Below are 15,224 nucleotides of genomic sequence, written 5' to 3' on the forward strand. Positions count from 1 at the left end.
TAAAAGTAAATGCTTACATCTCCCACCTCTCAAGGCAAATATTTGCTCGAAATTTTACTCCTATCTCAAATTGATCATATGTTGGGGCACTCGTATGTCAAGGTATTACTATAATTGCTCTTTCTTCAACAGATTGAAGCTTTGGAGGGCAGCGAAGATAAAATACTGGTGTTCTTTAAGCTCCACCCCACAGTGATTACTGAGGAGAACCTCCATCAAAGCCTCCTTGTGTCATCCATGTTGGAGTCTCCAGTCAGCACTCTATACCAGGCTGTGAGACAGGTCTTTGCTCCTTTGCTGCTCAAGGATGAACAATGGTGTGCGACATTTGATCCAAAGCTTGCGGGTCTGCTCAGTGAGTTAGAGTTGGGTCTGGGTTCGGTTGTCCGCCAGTCTGGAGCACAACCCTCTGACTTGAAAAGAGGCCACTTGGAAGAAGATGTTTTGGGTTTGCCATAATAATTTTCTGACCTTTCTTATCTTTTACTGAGGCCATCTCTGCAGCTTTATTAACAATATATTTATATATTTGTCTCACATTTACAGGTATTCTTACACCGAATGATGAGTTCCTATATTGGGCGGACATATCTCAATCTGCAACGAAGACCAATATGAAAGAAAGAGCCAAATATTTTAATGAACAGTTTAATGTTGTCGAAAAGGTATGCACACGAAATATTTAATATCAAACTCTTTGAAGTTCAAATTCACCATTGAATGGTGTGAAAAATATTTTATGGCTAAGATTTACTTGTCCACTTAATTTTTTTTTAAATCAATCAATGATCTTTCCTTTGATTGTAGTGTTGATATTATAATTTAAATGTGATGTTTTTTTTAACTTAAAGAAAACAAATTTTGCAAAATCCCCCTTGTGTTTATCCATCAGGAGTATTGTGGTCTTGATGGCCTTTCCTTGCCTGATGTCATGGATCTGGTGGAGCAGAGCAGAGACACTCTGGATTGTGTCTGGCGGCAGCTTGATTACAAACCTTATTTAGAAATACGCATGGTCCGACTAATGGATGTTATCGGTGAGATTTCCTTACAGAAGCCCAACATTTCTTAAACCATGATGGAGTCCCACGATGCCACACTACAGACACACGATGCATTACTTAATTAGTCTCCTAAAATCAGCTGGTATAGGCTGCAGCTCACCCGTAATCGTAGTGTATATACGGGGTAGAGCGAATGGATAGATATGATATGCATGTTTTTTTCCTGCTGTCTTTCAGTATCCATCCCTTCCCCACATCTTTTTGGTCAGAGTAGTTCTGTCCATTAGCAACAATCAGTTCAATGTATATACAGTGATGTCTTTATGTCACTATTCCCTCTGTTAATTCTATCCATTTCTGTCCAGCTGCATTATCTGACAGTGTGAATAGAAATTATGTAATTGATGATCAAATTATTTCTTTATTAACATTTTAATCTTTAAGGTGGAGCCCTTGGACGGTACGTCCAGAAGAAGCTCAGTGATCTCAAGATTTTTGAGGAGCCATTTGTGTCTGTGAGGGAGAGCTGGAAAATGGGGATAGCCATATGTGAGAATTGGGTTGCGGCTTGTGAACATCTCACAGGACAGGTATTAGAATAATCTTGATGTTGAAAAAAAAGCTTATACCTTTTAGAGACAGTACTCACTACAGTGGACAGCTGTGAAAAAGTTAACATTTAAGACCACGGACCCTTCCTTGAGAGGGAAAGTGACAATATTGGATCACAAGCATGGGGGACCGGCAAAGCAAAATACAATTGTTGCGTTTAAAAAAAAAAAAAACCTTTTGAAAAATGGTTGATTATCTTGTTAAAACATTGTAAACCAAAGTGAAAATATGACGAAAATAAAAACTCACAAAATAGCGGGGTCTGTTATGTAGTTCAGGCAACTAACTTCAAGTGAAAATAACTCAGTGGAAGCACTCCAGTGTGGTTTCCAGGTACACACACATCCATCCATATATCGCGCTTTATAAGGATTATAGAATAGATCAAGCGTGATTTATGGATGAGTGGATGTTTTATAAGTACCGTCACGACAGATAAACGTGTTACGGGGAGCACCTAGAAACTTGCTGTCTGAAATTCTTCCATAAATTACGTTTGTAAATGACGTAGAAAAGCATCCTACCATACAATTAAATTGGGTCAGCGCAGCCAGCAGCATCGTGTCCCGCCGAGTCTTCCCGTAACGACAGGGAAAAAAGTGTTTCGGGGAGCACCGGGAAACTCACTGGCGTAATTTCTTCCGAAAATGAAGTTTGTAAATTACGTGGAAATGCGTCCTACCTTACGACCAATCAGCCACACTGTGCGTTTAGGGCAACAACGAGTTATACATCAACTCTGGTTTCATCTTTAACGAATAAAATTTGAGTTTACACACTTAGAGAAGGTGAAGAAATTCAATCATGAATGTCTATTAGTATCCAACAGCAGTTTCTGGCCACCATAAAAAAAATTCAACTCTCTACGTTGCACGGTTTGGACAAACGTAGCGAGAGAATCTTAACATACACATGCACACACTCACACCCATAAATCATGCTTTATCAGGATTATAGAAAAAAATTAGTTTACACACTTAGAAATTCAATCACTCATCTATCATTATCCAACAGCTGTTTCTGGCCACCATAAAAAAATGTCAACTCTCTACGATGCATGTTTGGACAAACGTAGCAAGAGAATCCTAACATATCATCAATAGTTTGGACATCTCTGCTCTAAAGTGTTTTTTTTCCATAGTATTAACTCAAGACATGACAGTGATGGTGATAGATGTCCAATTCATTTAAACCAGAATGACTGGCAATGAATGCTCATCAGAGCCATTGATTACCTTAGACATTACTTCATTTTGACTTGGACAGGCAAATAAGCAAATGATGTAATTGAGTGAAAAAACCAAGTCTAACCCGTGCATGAAAGGTTTAAAAAAACCCACTGGATTTACAATTTTTTTCATTTGCCAAAACGACTGACCATTCTCGTTGCATCCGTATCTTTCAGTGTTTCTAAATTACAGTATATTTTCAGGTTTGGAAGAGACATGCTCCTCATCCGTGGAAGGGAAACAAACACTGCCCACAAACCCTCCATTGCCTTGGAAAACGTTTGGATGAGGTAATCTGAATTTATCCTATCAATAAGTCTTTAGCCTACCTTCCTTTTAAAAGAAGGGTCCCCATGATACTTCTTTCATTACATGTGATATTTCAAAATGGAATAGAAATGAAGAACACTATAATTTTGTATACAGGGCTGTAATTTTTCATGCACTTTTGGAAAGATATTTCATCTGCGATAATGAAATGAAATGAAACTTCTAATAAGAAAGCCAGACACTTGCAGAAGTTTATTGTTTCATATTGAACGAAATATCCCATGTTGAAGCCATCTCCAAAAGGACTGACATTTACAAAACATGCATGTGAGACTTCAGCATGACACATGGTGGAATTACTGACTGTAAATTTGCACATAGAAGGACCCACACACAAAGATAAACCTATTTAAATTATGCTGTACTTTTTCAATATTTAGCAAAAGCACGATATTTGAATTATGTGAAAACATGATAATAACAGTTTGATTTTAATTGTCTTGCGTTATTTTTTGCATTTTATATCGATTTTGCAAAAATCGCATTCACTCCAAAAAACTCTGGAAATGGGACAAGGGTGCTCCGGAGATGGGGTCGACCGAGGAGGGCAGCTTTGTATTAAGTATAAACTATGAGATGTAACTGAAGGTATCACTAATTTAACTTTAGTGCTTTGAGAATTAAGAGACCACAGTTTCAGTTTTTTCAAAATAGTTTTATGGAATTAATGCAGCGGTGAAGTTCTCTGTTCTCATTTGCCCTAATTTGACCAGATTCAGGAGAATTCAAAATAGTTGGGCTCCTATGACGATTTTCTAAAATTTTCTTCGGGAGTGTGCCTGAATCGGTGGCCAAACACTTGCTTGGCACAAGGACACTGCCAACGATTCATGCTCACACTCATGTATATTAGCAATTTAGATTGTATACAAGCAGCCTACTATGCATGTTTTGGGGATGTGGGAGGAAACTGGGATACCTGGAAGTTCGAACCTGGGATCAAACCCTCAATCTCAGAACTAACCACTGTGGTCATACGTTGGACACTGCTGATTTAGAGCATGACTAGATTAGGACTGTGACATGCACTTTCTCTTTGCACCAGGTGGTTTCTCTGCGGGTTTTTCATGAAAAGCTGTTGCGTTTGTTACCAGGAGGAAAACAGCAGGCTCTGACTTCAGATTGTGTTTTTGAACCTTTCTCAGGTCTTAACCCTCTCCATTACAATCCTTATACTGAGGTGAGTCGTGAGGACTGGTTGTGGGAACATGCCAGATGTGTCGTGATAGTCTTATTTTTTTCCATTGCTGAATGAAACTGCATTATAGCAGTTATTCATTTATTTTATTTTGTGCATCACTATGTGTCCAAGTTAAAGATCTTTTGTGAAAATGACCTCCTTGACAAAGACAAGATCAAACTATAGCAAGGCTTACAAAAAATTACTAAGTTTGTTAAAGTTATACCTTTCTGAAAGTGTCAACTAAAACAATAGTCTTTGTAAAGGCTGGATTCTCGCATCTCTTTTATTGAATCCCCCCAATAGTTCCCAATCTTTGCAAGACATCTTAGAAGTGCGAGTACATGATCGATTAAGCATTTACTGCCTGTTCCTAATATTTTCTGGTATGTTTTTATATAGCGCCTCTGGAGGGCAGCAGTGGCTCAGTTTGAGCGCATCATGGCTCCATCAGAGCGGGAGGTGGCTGGCAGACTAAAGAGTTATATTACAGATGTACAAGACAATCCACAGCAGGTTATGTGCTAGCTTCAATTAAAATGGTTTACCTTAGTCGTAGTGTAATGCTAAGGAATTCTTACTAGAAGTGCATGCTTATGGTGAAAGCTTTAAATTTCATACTTGTGTAATGACAATAAAAACATTTAATTAAATTCAATTCAATTTTGTAGCTGTTGCAGGTGTTTCAAAAGCACAAGGAGTTAATTAGGCGTCCTACAATCAGAAAAGAGCTGCAGTCTGAGAGAGACACTTTATTGGCCAGACTGCTTGACTACAACAAAGGTGCACTTCATTGTCTTTCTGTTTTTTCTTAGGTACATTTTGTCGTTAGAAGAAAGACAATAAAAATGTCATTGGAAGACAATAACGAAGAAACACTTTTGAACTGAAACTTGTCTCGTAACTAATTTTATAGGTTTGAAAACAGACTTTGAGACTCGCTGCCATGGATGTCCAGGAGAGAAGTCTGGTCCACTCATGGGAAGAAACCTCTCGGATGTGGTCAATAAAATTGTCTGGGTGCAACACATCATACAAAAGGTACCAATTTGAGCAATTATTCAGAACAGCATTCATTCTTGTCAGTATTTAGGTATTATTACCGTATTTGCACGATTATAAGGCGCACATAAAAGTCTTAAATTTTCTCCAAAATAGACAGGGCGCCTTATAATCCAGTGCGCTTTATATATGGACCAAAACTAAAATTGTCATCACGATAAAATGAATTAATCAGTCGATAGGGCAACTACAGCAGTTTAATTCAGACACCGAAAATGAAGACTTTGATGGGTTTGATGGTGATGAAGTGAGTACATTGTAAAAATAAATAAAGTATGTACAACCGAACTCAGTTTTCCCTCCATTGCCTTTTTAAAAACGTGTTTTTAGTGTGTTCGCCATCATCCTGGGTGTATTGACCAAACTATATATCCCAGCAGTCACTGCACACCGGAAATAGCATCTGGCTGTTTCCGAGGTATTAGCCAGTGCTATATCGGTTCGTATTCATCAATAAATAATATATATATATATATATATGCCATGCCTGGCTGCGTCTAAAAGAAGGGTCTGTCCTTTGTGTGTGTAAAATACAGAAATAGCACTCGTTATTGACACTGCGGCTAAAAATACGATGCGCATAATAGTCGTGAAAATACGGTACTTTCTGGTATACTGGTGTACAAATAATTGACCTTTACGTTGCTCAATTTGAACACAGAAAATATACAACAAACACACTCAGAAGGAATATACATACAGTGGGGCAAATAAGTATTAAGTCAACCACCAATTGTTGAAGTTCAACAGAATGTGGAAAAAAATGAAAATCACATTGTTTGATTTTTAAACAATTTATTTCCAAATTAGGATGGAAAATAAGTATTCGGTCACCTACGAACAAGCTAAATTTATCGCTGTCAAAGAGGTCTCACTTCTTCTAACGGGGTCTCCACTCGTTACCTGTATTAATATCATCAGTTTTAACTCATTATCGGTATAAAAGACAAATGTCCACAACCTCAGTCTGCCGAAGCTGTCGAAGAACACCAGAGACAAAATTGTAGATCAGCAACAGGCTGGGAAGACTGGATCTGCTATTGCAAAACAGGTCCTCATGTTTAGAGGAGAAACAATACTAAATTGCAGCGTGAAAATATCCTTCCATCAGCAAGGACATTGAAAATGAGACGTGGCTAGGTCTTTCAGGATGACAATGATCCCATACACAGCCAGGGCTACAAAGGAGTGGCTTCGTAATAAACATTTTGAGCTCCTGGAGTGGCCTAGCCAGTCTCCAGATCTCAACCCCATACAAAATTTGTGGAAGGAGTTGAAACTCTGTGTTGCCCAACGACAGCCCCAAAACATCACTGCTGTAGAGGAGATCTGCATGGGGGAATGGGCCAAAAATACCAGCAACAGTGTGTGAAAAGCGTTACGGAAAATGTTTGGCTTCCGTTATTGCCAACAAAGGGTACATAACGAAGTATCTAGATGAACTTTTGGTATTAATCAAATACTTATTTTCCACGATGATTTGCAAAAAAATTCTTTATAAATCAAACAATGTGATTTTCAGTTTTTTTCCCACATTCTGTCTTTCATGATTGAGGTTACCCATGTTGACAATTACAGGGCTCTCTAATCTTTTCAAGTAGGATAAATTGAACAATTAGTGGTTGGCTAAATACTTATTTGCCCCACTCTATGTATATTCCTTCCTAATGTTTTTTTTTGTATATTTCCCGTGTTCAAATTGAGAAATGTAAAGGTCAATTATTTGTACAGGTTTGAAAATTATATGAATAAATAATATAGAAATGACACGCCCATATATGATGAAACTGAATGTTATTTTCTTGTCCTTTTCTCCTCGTTTTAGGTTGAGGACTGTGTTCGCATTACTGAAGCGCTGTTGTCCGATCTATCAGCGTTCAAAGGGTTCATTAATTTCTGTGATGATCTACTGGAGATTATGAGAGCATATGAACAGGAACAGTTTGATGACTGGTCTAGGGATCTATTGTCTAATTTGTCTGATCCAAAGTCAGGACTCAGGTAAGATAATTCATTATTTAAAGAAAACATTTATGAATGCTGGAAAAAAAGAACATAATCACATCCTTCATTCTGTGATCCAAAATAATGCACATTATCTTTCACGTCCAAGCCTTCAAGCGAGTGATCGAGTGATGGAACTAGATCATGCAGATGGCAGGCTGAAGATCCATTACTCGGACAGATTGGTCATTCTTCTCAGGGAGGTCAGGCAACTCTCTGCCCTGGGATTTGCTATTCCTGCTAAAATCCAGCTGGCCGCTAATACTGCAGACAAGTTCCATCGACAGGCCATTGTGCTCAAACAGGTTCCATTTTCAAATTTTTCTTTTCATCAGTTCATGCTTTATGTATTCATTTCCTTTCTTATGTCGTAACAAACCTTTATGTTTTAGGTGGCAAACTTTTACAACACCATCGACCAACAAATGATCCCTTCTCAAAGGCCAATGATGCTTACACTTGCCTTGGCTTTTGAGCAAGTTATCAAGGTAATCAACTTATTAACCTAATTTTATCTTAAGTCAGGTCGTTTTTAGAACAAATAACTGCATAATTATTTATTTGTAAGTGTCATGTTTATGATGTTATCATATGATAATAAAATGTGTTATTTACAGTACTATTTTCTTTTTTAAACAGAATCCTCAGTCTCAATCAAATGAGTCAGGAAGTAAACTGCACATTACATGGAACAATCCTAAAGAGTTAGAGGTTTACATCTCAAAACTACAGTCTGCTACTGAGAAACTGTCCACTGAGAACAGGAAGCTACAGAAATGGCACACAGATTTCACAGACAAGGTTGGAGGTTGTTTTTAAGTTGCTATTCATCTTTCTATTAATCTATCTCCCTCCACCAACACACCTGAAACTGTTACAATAGTGGGTGAAGGCCCTGAAGCAGGCAAGAGTGACAACTCTGACGGTGACTTAGTCTTTATTAATCGTTGGCAACTTGGCAAAGGTGACAGGCGTGAATCAGCCAGGTTGTTGAACGTGGCATGGAAGTCAAGAGCTGTGAGGTCCCTAAGAGAATCTGAGGCGAAGGTACAATAGGTGTGGGCAAAGACGTGGTCTTAGAATAAAAACAAGAAGTCGGAGATCAGGCAACAAGAACAAGCAATGACGTGAGAAGGCACTGACAGGAAACGGATGAAGATGATCCAGCGACGCGATTGAAGTGTGGGTGGCTTAAGTAGGTCGGTGATGATGATTGCTGGCACCTGTTGCTGCTTCATCCGTCTGGTGCTGGACCTGTGCTTGGGTGACAGACACATCCACCCACCTGCTTAGCCCTAGATCTGACATAATCAAATATTAATCAGGATAGTTATCAAGCTGGCTGATGAATTGATCATTTGACTCAGGTGTGGGAGAGGAGGAAGATATGGAAAACAGATTGAATAAGGGCCCTCGAGGACCGGAGTTGGTAACCCCTGCTTTAGCGTTTGGATAATAATTTATTGTATCGTCAAAATAACGCAAAATATTACCAAAAGAGTGAGTACACACCAAGTGAAAATCTCAAACTGGGCCCAAGATGTCAATATTTTGGTGGCCAGAATTTTTTTCCTGCACCACGTTAGCCCTCTTTTACACTACCTCGCATAACATAGAGGGGGGTTGAGATTTTCACTTGTGGTACACTCACTTTTGTTTGTTAGAATTTTATATATTCATTGCTGTGTTTTAAGCTCTTTTGGAAATACAATACTTTTCTGTTATTATACAAGCCTTAATGTGACTACTTTACTTTGTTTTAAAGTATCATTGCTTCAGTGTTGTTCCATGATAAGATAATTTTTAAAAATGCAGGTATGAGAGGGGTGTAGTCACTTGTTTCTATACTTTATTTCTCTTATACGCATCTGTTTGAAATGAAGTACACCATGCTTCATTTATGTTTTTTGTTTTCTAAGGTGGTGACATTGATGAATGTCGACTTGCTTAGACATCAACAGCGTTGGAAAGAAGGCCTCCAGGACCTCCGTACAGGCTTTGCTACTCTGGAAGCTCAGGTTATGATTGTGTTTGTATGTGTATGGGCGTGGGGCGGTCTGGGCTGCATGCCGATGTGGCTGCGTTTTTGGGGACAAGACAGCATATGTTCATTCTTTGCAACAAACATAATTTATCACTTTACTGGATATATGGTCATCTAATAACTTGATGACAACCTATAGGCTTTCTATTCAATATACATTTTTAAATTTAGGGCTTTAGGTCCGATGACATGCAGGCGTGGCGACAGCATTGGAACCATCAACTATACAAGGCTCTTGAACACCAATACCAGACCGGACTGGAAGCGCTGAACAAGAATCTACCTGAAATTCACATTGATCTCACTTTTAAGTGGGTGTGATGTCTTTATTGTCACCAATAGCCCTTTGTTTCAGTTTTACAAAAAAACATTCTCAATTGCCTTTTTTTTTTTAAGCAGACAGGGTCGGTTGCAATTCCAACCTCCATTTGAAGAGATACGAGCACGTTATTACAGGGAGATGAAGAGATTCATCTCCATCCCAAATCAGTTCAAGGGTGTCAGTGCACCAGGGGATCCGGTTATATTCGGTGCTATGATCGACAGGAATGCTTCTGGGTTCCTCACCATCTTCAGCAAGGCAGAGGACCTCTTCAGTCGTTTACGAGCTATTCAACACAAGTTCAAGGTGTCCGAACAATTTATAATTACACTCACGATAATGATGATAGTGAAACTGATTACTGTCTGCGTATTTCTAACGACATTGGGTTTTTTTTTGCTTATTTTTAGAGATAGATTAAAAATATTCATGTATTGCAGTTCCTTACCAGCTCAATATAGAAGCATAAAATTCTCTTACTCTTAATGTTTTCAAGGTTGTTAAAATTTTATGAAAGAAGTCCACATTTAACCAAACCAATTGTGATGAAAGTGGGCGAAAGTGCTAGCCGACCCCTTTAACTCTTTATATTTAGGATCAATGATAGTAAGATTACTTAATTCATTCATTTTCTGTTCTGTTTACTGTTTCACAAAGTTTCTGGGGGTGCTGGAGCCTATCCCAGCTAACCACTCAACCGTCGCGCAGTGAAAAACACTTTATTTGGGAAACTAAACGTTCACACCGAGTAGTTCTGATTGTTTCTTCCATGGAAAATGTTGGAGAGCCGTGCAAGACTTCGGGAAACGTACTTAACCGGTTCGAGCACATTCAGACTTGAAGGTCTCGTAGCGATACCGATTTGGGAACTTTCATACATGCCAAACATGTTGTGCCATAAGAGACAAAACTGAAGAACAACATGTTCTCAATAAAGTTTATCTAAAACAAAAAATAAAAATAATAATGTGAATATGCCATGAAAACTCATACTACCTTTGTCTAGCATCGGAGTCACTTGTGTCCCATTCAATCTCTTCCTGAACAAATCTGTGTATATAGTATACTGCATTTGCTATTCTTACTGAACCTCATTGTTGTTTAAAGTCCATCTCACCAAAGTTGTATAATATAAATCATCATGTGTGGCATTTTTTCCCATCCTCCTTTCCAGCAGTCAAGCCCTAAATCTTATTTACAAAAATATTTTGGCTTTTTAAGATCCAACAGTCCATTACATTCACCAACACTTAGGTGAAAGGACATCCCATTTACATTTAAATAATTAAATTTTCTCCCAGCAAGAAATGCAGGCTGTTCAATGTCTTTAGTTTGCAGTGACACATTCCCTGTTCAAATGGGAGAGCCCAGCAATTTTTTTAGGTTCCATGTCTTGTTTAGTAATGTGTGGGTAAATGTCATCGGATCTTCGACACAGTTACTTTCAAAATTAGGAAGCATGCATGTCTCACTGTGATGTGTGTGTTTGTCTTTTAGGAGTGGGTGGTGCTGGGGCAGGTGGATTTGGAGAAGTTAGTAGAGAAAAATCTGACGACCGTGCAGGATTGGGAGAGAAATTTCAAGGCCCTGAAAGCCAGAGGAAAAGAATCAGAACGTTTGCCCAGGTACATATTACGCAAAATGTCAAGATAAACAAGACAAACATTAATAAAAATATGGAATACTCTCATGACTATGGCGGAGATGTTTTTTTTTTTTACTTTGATAGAAGAAAGGGCCTTTTCAAGCAAGAGTGCAAAATGAAATTACTTTGAGCATTATCCAGAGTTGAGAAATAATATCATTCCTTTGTACTCATCTATATCCTTCATTCTTTTTGCAGCCAGGAGAAGGTTGACTGCGTCACTGTCAACTGTGAGCCACTGAAAGCTGCCATTGAAGGGCTGATCCAGAGGCTTTTTGACTTGCTGCTGATGTCTCTTAGGAAGTCCATACAAGGTGAGAGGGACACGTGCACACACATAATAGAAATAGAACCTTTTGTTGTCCACTAAACTAATAAATTTTTTCTGGTCTTCATCACCTGGCTGTATTCAGGCCACACGCAGGCCATTGACAGTTTTGTATCAGAGTCACTGGAGACCCTGTCCACACGACCAGAAAATATTGAGGCGATTAGTGCTGCTAGTGGAAAACATAACCAAATAGTTGCCCAAAAACCTGAGGTAAGAGGCGAATCACTCATCTGAAATCTATAGAATTGCGTTTTCTATAATAACTTTGAATGGTTCTATACTCAAATAAAGTACCTGAAGCAAAAAGGTTAAATATGATCCATTTCAAGATGGCGTTAGGCTCCTCAATTCAATATTAACCTCCTAGGACCTGGTGTCTACATGTGTGGACATCACATTTTTGGTTGTCACAAGACTACAATATTACATTTTGGACTACAAGGGCTCAGCGTCCTCTTATGATGTGGACATAATTTTCCTCAGAGACTAAATCATGTAAAAAGATAATTATTTGTTTTTACACTGATCAGGTCCCAATTAGCCTAAATATCTAAGAGAAAATAAAATTGCATGCCCTGCAAGAGTCTTGCATGGTAGGCTGGTTGGACAATCTAAATTGCCTCTAGGTATGAGTGCGAGCGTGAATGTCTCCTCGTGCCGTAGTGAGTATAAGGTGGTTCACAAAATGAATGCATAAATGTAAAAAGAAGTGAACTGCTCTACAGTAAATTAAACAAATTGTGTGGATTTTTTTCAATTTATTGATGCTAACGGATGCTAACTGGTGACATTGTGATGAGTCTAAAAATAACTAGTGCTGTTTGTACCTGGGTGTGAAACATCTCAAAGAATTAATGATCTTTTTTTTCTCTTTAAAAGACTTACTGTTGACTTCACCATAATATATACAGCAATCAAGTTGATAACTCATCTGATGTGGACATTTACTAATGTCTTCTGTGTAATATTTGCATTGTAATTAATATCAGGTGTAAAAACTAAAAACAACTACTACTAGACTTGGGGTGGCCAACTCCGGTCCTCGAGAGCGACTATCCGATCGGTATTCCATATCTCCCTCCACCAACACACCTGAATCAAAAAATCAGGATCGGTATCAAGCTTCTGGACAGCTTGCTGATGTTTTGATCATTTGATTCAGGTGTGGTAGAGGAGGGAGATATGGATAACAGACTGTATGGCGGCTCTCGAGACCCGGAGTTTGCCACCCCTGCACTAGACCTTTTTGATAACCCTATTTAGCGCTGAATATTGTGAACAAAACAAATTTGGTATAAGTTAGGTTTAATCACTATGTTATCATGGTCCCATGTTTTTCTAGTGTAAGACCTGAAATATTTTTGAAAAATAGAAAGTAATTATTATTTCAAACATAATGCCTTTGGTGTGATTAGATTCTGCCTCAGTTCAAGTCAGCAGAGGAGAAAAATCGTTTGCTACGAGTGGTATGTGGAGCAGGGCTGGACTCCCTCTCCTCCCTGAGGGCCAAATGGGACAAATTGGAGCTTGTTATGGAGAGCCATCAGCTTATGATCAAAGATCAGGTATTTAAACAAAGTATCACGGTTTGGACAAAAAATGGCAGCTGCTTTTATCTGTTCAATCCCATTCGGTTGCTGTATCTCCTAGTGGTTGACTCTATTATTCATACTCTTCTCCTATCCTAGGTGGAAGTGATGCGAAGTCATACCACAGATCGAATCAATGCCTACAATGTTGATTTGGAACGGTTTAAAGCCCGCTGGGACCAGTTGAAGCCAAAGGAGGAGATGTTTGTGTCTGGTGATCATGATACTCTACTTGCCAATCTCCAGACAATCCGAGATAAGCAGCAAGAGTTTCAGGAGTTAGATATTGTACGCAGTAAACTAATGTAGGTACTTGTTTATTTAGTATTCATAATTACACTGCCAATTTTGTTACTGTTGGGTGGATGTATGATTTCCGGTCCTACCAACACCCTCGTCCTCCCTTATTCTTGGTTCACCTCTACTTAGTGAGGACTGTGTCTACTTCAACCTGGAGGTTACAGCATTTCCTTTGGCTGAGGAGACAAAACGAGACATGGATGAATATAGCCAGATGTGGGGCCTTTATGAGGAGTGGCATCAAGGCTTTACTGATATGGCTCAGAAGGACTGGATATCATTCAGGTAAAAAAAAACAAATGCAGATAAAAACATACTACAGATTAATCTTTCTTTTCATTTCTATGTTTGAGTTCCTATTTTTCTCTCTATTTTACAGGAGTAAGACTCATCTGTTTGAAGAATTTCTATTCACATGGCAGGAAAAACTCAGGAAGATAAAACAACCAACGGCCATTTCTGTGAAATTACAAGGAGAAGTGGATAAATATAAGGTACACAGTACGGTTAGGGGCGGCCCGGCAGCTGAATGCTTAGGTCAGAATGACTATCTTTATTATAGGTGACAGATTTAAATTAAAAGATTTTCATGGGGGTGTCCTTTGATATTTTCTTTAATGCAAAACGTGTGCCGCAGCTCAAAAACGTTGGGAAACACTGAAGAAGGCTGATTGGACACTCTACATTGCCCCTAAGCATGAGTGTGAGCGTGAATGGTTGTTTGTCTCCTTGTGCCCTGCGATTGGCTGGGCAACAATTCAGGGTGTCCCCGGATTTAGCCCAAAGTCGGATGGAATAGGCTCCTGATCCCCCGCGATCCTAGTGATGACAAAATAGTTCGGAAAAGGAGATGAGACAGTACAGTTAGAGAAAGATTATTATTTATGTCACAGTCGATCATTATTCCATACAATGGTTTTCTTACATTGATTAACTAACTTAGACATTGGATTGGACATGTGAAAAACACTATCTATAATCCTTATAAAGCGTGATTTATGGGTGTGTGATTGTGTGTGTCTGTGTATATATGTATGTTAAGATTTTTCCACTACATTTGTCCAAACCGCATAACGTAGAGAGTTGACATTTTTTTGGGGTGGCCAAAAAAGGCTGCCGGATCCTAATAGACGAGTGATTGAATTTGTTCACCTTGTGTGTAAACTCAACTTTTATTTGTTACAGTTGATATGTGAATCGTTGTCTTTACATGATGTGCCCTTAAACGCACCACGTGGCTGCAGTGTCCTTCAGCGAGTTTCTAGGATCTCCCCAGAACACTTTTTTTTCTGTCGTGACGGGAGTTATAAAAGATCCACCCGTCCATAAATTCAAGGCTGTTGAATCCTAATAGACGAGTGATTGAATTTCTTTACCTTCTCTAAGTAACTCAAACTTGGAGCATTTGCAAGTATTATCGATGAGTATGCCTGACCTGAAAAATGTTAGCTTGCTGCTCTTTTGAGCTATTGAAGATTTTAGGTGCTAATAGGAGTAATACATTAATAATTAATAAATGGAATGTGTTATTGAAAAACAAAAATTGAAAAAAATATTTTTAAACGTATTAGA

General features: G+C 38.6%; 1 protein-coding gene across 2 annotated transcripts in view; it reads left to right on the top strand.

The window, feature by feature from the left end:
* dync2h1 (dynein cytoplasmic 2 heavy chain 1) overlaps positions 1 to 15,224 on the top strand; it is a 91,253-nt gene that overhangs the window by 4,389 nt on the left and 71,640 nt on the right. For both annotated transcript variants that reach the window (XM_077722417.1, XM_077722418.1), the window contains exons 3-25: positions 133 to 448; positions 547 to 665; positions 893 to 1,037; positions 1,449 to 1,594; positions 3,049 to 3,135; positions 4,221 to 4,355; positions 4,758 to 4,871; positions 5,027 to 5,138; positions 5,272 to 5,396; positions 7,243 to 7,418; positions 7,531 to 7,726; positions 7,814 to 7,909; positions 8,061 to 8,222; positions 9,341 to 9,439; positions 9,637 to 9,776; positions 9,865 to 10,093; positions 11,285 to 11,412; positions 11,631 to 11,746; positions 11,846 to 11,973; positions 13,179 to 13,328; positions 13,452 to 13,657; positions 13,782 to 13,937; positions 14,032 to 14,146. In XM_077722417.1, the coding sequence (XP_077578543.1) occupies positions 133 to 448; positions 547 to 665; positions 893 to 1,037; positions 1,449 to 1,594; positions 3,049 to 3,135; positions 4,221 to 4,355; positions 4,758 to 4,871; positions 5,027 to 5,138; positions 5,272 to 5,396; positions 7,243 to 7,418; positions 7,531 to 7,726; positions 7,814 to 7,909; positions 8,061 to 8,222; positions 9,341 to 9,439; positions 9,637 to 9,776; positions 9,865 to 10,093; positions 11,285 to 11,412; positions 11,631 to 11,746; positions 11,846 to 11,973; positions 13,179 to 13,328; positions 13,452 to 13,657; positions 13,782 to 13,937; positions 14,032 to 14,146 (3,396 nt within the window). The remainder of the gene's footprint in view (positions 1 to 132; positions 449 to 546; positions 666 to 892; positions 1,038 to 1,448; positions 1,595 to 3,048; positions 3,136 to 4,220; positions 4,356 to 4,757; positions 4,872 to 5,026; positions 5,139 to 5,271; positions 5,397 to 7,242; positions 7,419 to 7,530; positions 7,727 to 7,813; positions 7,910 to 8,060; positions 8,223 to 9,340; positions 9,440 to 9,636; positions 9,777 to 9,864; positions 10,094 to 11,284; positions 11,413 to 11,630; positions 11,747 to 11,845; positions 11,974 to 13,178; positions 13,329 to 13,451; positions 13,658 to 13,781; positions 13,938 to 14,031; positions 14,147 to 15,224) is intronic.

The sequence above is a fragment of the Stigmatopora nigra genome, chromosome 8, assembly GCF_051989575.1.
Source record: "Stigmatopora nigra isolate UIUO_SnigA chromosome 8, RoL_Snig_1.1, whole genome shotgun sequence".
Classification (NCBI taxonomy): Eukaryota; Metazoa; Chordata; class Actinopteri; order Syngnathiformes; family Syngnathidae; genus Stigmatopora; species Stigmatopora nigra.